Source organism: Bactrocera tryoni, chromosome 2, assembly GCF_016617805.1.
Source record: "Bactrocera tryoni isolate S06 chromosome 2, CSIRO_BtryS06_freeze2, whole genome shotgun sequence".
NCBI classification, from domain to species: Eukaryota; Metazoa; Arthropoda; class Insecta; order Diptera; family Tephritidae; genus Bactrocera; species Bactrocera tryoni.
This window is the reverse complement of record NC_052500.1, coordinates 35,591,932-35,594,384: the sequence shown is the minus strand read 5'-3', so window position 1 is coordinate 35,594,384 and position 2,453 is coordinate 35,591,932. Positions and strand designations below refer to the sequence as shown.

General features: G+C 47.2%; 1 protein-coding gene across 1 annotated transcript; it reads left to right on the top strand.

The window, feature by feature from the left end:
* The first annotated feature begins 432 nt into the window (after window positions 1-432).
* LOC120767769 lies at window positions 433-1,095 on the top strand. Its single transcript, XM_040094008.1, has one exon. It carries the CDS (start codon window positions 433-435, stop codon window positions 1,093-1,095), a length of 663 nt encoding a protein of 220 aa, XP_039949942.1.
* Window positions 1,096-2,453: the final 1,358 nt, after the last annotated feature.

Here is a 2,453-nt window from a genome sequence, read left to right as displayed (position 1 = left end):
CAATCACAACAGCATAACCAGCCGCACCAGCAAAGCCTCTCCACCAGCCTCTCGCTGTCAATCCAAAGCCGATAACTCTTTTAGCAACAGCGCGTGCATATGCCTTTGGAGAAGCATTGGTGCAGCGAGAGGCACGAGTTCGGTGTGATCCCGGAGCACAGGTTAGCTTTGTAACGGATCGTCTAGCAAACTGTTTGCAGCTATATCGACGAAAATGTGACGTGATGGTAGAAGGTGTAGGCGCGACTCATAGAAGATGAAGTCATCGGTGGAAGACCAGACGAACCTTTTGCCCAGCGTACCCGTTTCGGATGGGTGGTGTTTGGTCCAGCAGCAGTGACCTTTCCTGCAAAGGAATCATTGCTCACACTCACCACTTCGCTAGACAGGGAGGACCGCCGGTTGGAGGAACTGGTGTCAAAGTTCTGGCAAATGGAGGAAATAGCGGTGGTTGACGATCTGCCAGAGAACGAGTGTGAGCAGATTTTCGATACCACTCATAACCGTACCCCAGACGGCCGTTATGTGGTACAGTTACCCTTGCGGCGAAAGTCAACGGAACTGGGTGACTCGTACACACTGGCATTACAGCAATTTCATAGACTAGAGCGTCGTATAGTCCTTAGAGAAAACTACATTTCATTTATGAGAGAGTATGCAGCACTTGATCACATGGAGATAGTACAACCACCTTACAATCACTCAAATTGCTATTACATTCCTCATCATGCGGTCACAGCAAAGTTTCGCGTGGTGTTCAACGCTTCGGCACCTACCAGCACTAGAATCTCACTGAACGATGTTCAACTAGTAGGTCCAACGCTTCAGGATTCGTTGAGTATTATACTTTTACGTTTTCGTCGCTATCGAGTGGCGATAACTGCGGATATAGAGAAGATGTTCAGGCAAGTACTGGTTGCACCTAGACATCGCCACTATCAACGAATTATATGGCGTGAGTCTCCTGCAGACGATATCCGAGTACATCGCCTGAAGACTATCACATATGGTATGGCATGCAGTCCTTACAATGCGGTACGAACCCTGCAACAATGTGCTTATGACAATTCCGCTGTGGTTCCTGACCTACAATAAGCGGCTCGTGCTCGAACTGCGATATTAACTTCGTTTTATGTTGACGACTTTTTGACAACTTGTGAAAGCGTCACCAATGCAGTGGAGCTGGCTAAAAATGTGGACGCCGTTTTATCCGCGGGAAAGTTCACCCTAAGAAAATGGAATTCGAACGATAGTCAGATGATGATGCGTTTATCTAATGAGCAGTCTCTTTCTAGCTAAGTATATCTTCCATCCTGGGGAGGCTTCCGTTTTGGGCTTAAGATGGGACGCACTGTCGGATCAGTTATTCTTTCGCGGCGATCTACGTCAAAGAGGAGAGATACCCACGAAGCGCCGTGTACTCAGCGAGGTGGCACGACTCTTTGATTCTACTGGATTGTTGTCGCCTGTTATCGTAACTGGGAAATATTCATTCAGCGACTGTGGTCTGCCGGTCTATCTTGGGACTCACCCTTACCTGACGATCTTTGCCGCGAATGGCTGAAGTATCGGGCACAGCTTCCAGAACTTAATCAAATTCGAATCAAGCGATGGATGGGCATGATTCCACGCGTTGAAACATCATTTCACGGGTTTTGCGATGCAAGCTCACACGCGATGGCATCACATTCGTTCTGCTCATAACCCAGCTGATTGTGCCAGTAGAGGAATCACACCTGGCGAGCTACTGGTACATCCACTTTGGTGGCATGGACCTAAGGAGGCAGAGATGATCTATTTGGACAGTAATAATGTTCCTCTCAGCAAGGATGCGTCAGATGTCTTACTCGCCGAAAATCGAAATACGAACAAATTGATTGCACTCGTGTCACATCCGTTATATACACGTCGTCCAAACGGACACGCTATCCTCTTAACTGAACGGTTCAGTAATATCACTCGATTGTTGGGAACGGTGGCAATTATACTACGTTGGTTAAGAAACCGTCGATACCTTCGCCAACCGGTTATCAGTGCTCAGGAACTGGACGACGCACTATACACTATAATCCGTTTAGAGCAAGAGGAGCATTTTGCAGATGAAATCCGTCAATTGAAGTCTAAATCAGGTTTGACATCTTCCAGTCGAATAATGCTTTTAAATCCCTTTATAGATAAGAACCGAATACTACGTGTTGGAGGACGCATTCACAAGGCTGAACTAGGACATGATCAACGATTCCCTATTATTTTACCAAAATAAAAGCCGTTGTCAAGCTTTTACTACACCAGGTACATGAAGCTACACTGCACAGAGGGGCGCAGTTCATGCTACACACTCTTCGTCGCCGCTTCTGGATTTTGAGTTCCAGGCAAGCAGTCAAAGGTTCCATCCATAACTGTGTAGTGTGTCGGCGCCACAGAGGGGAAGTCCTGAAGCAGCAAATGGCATC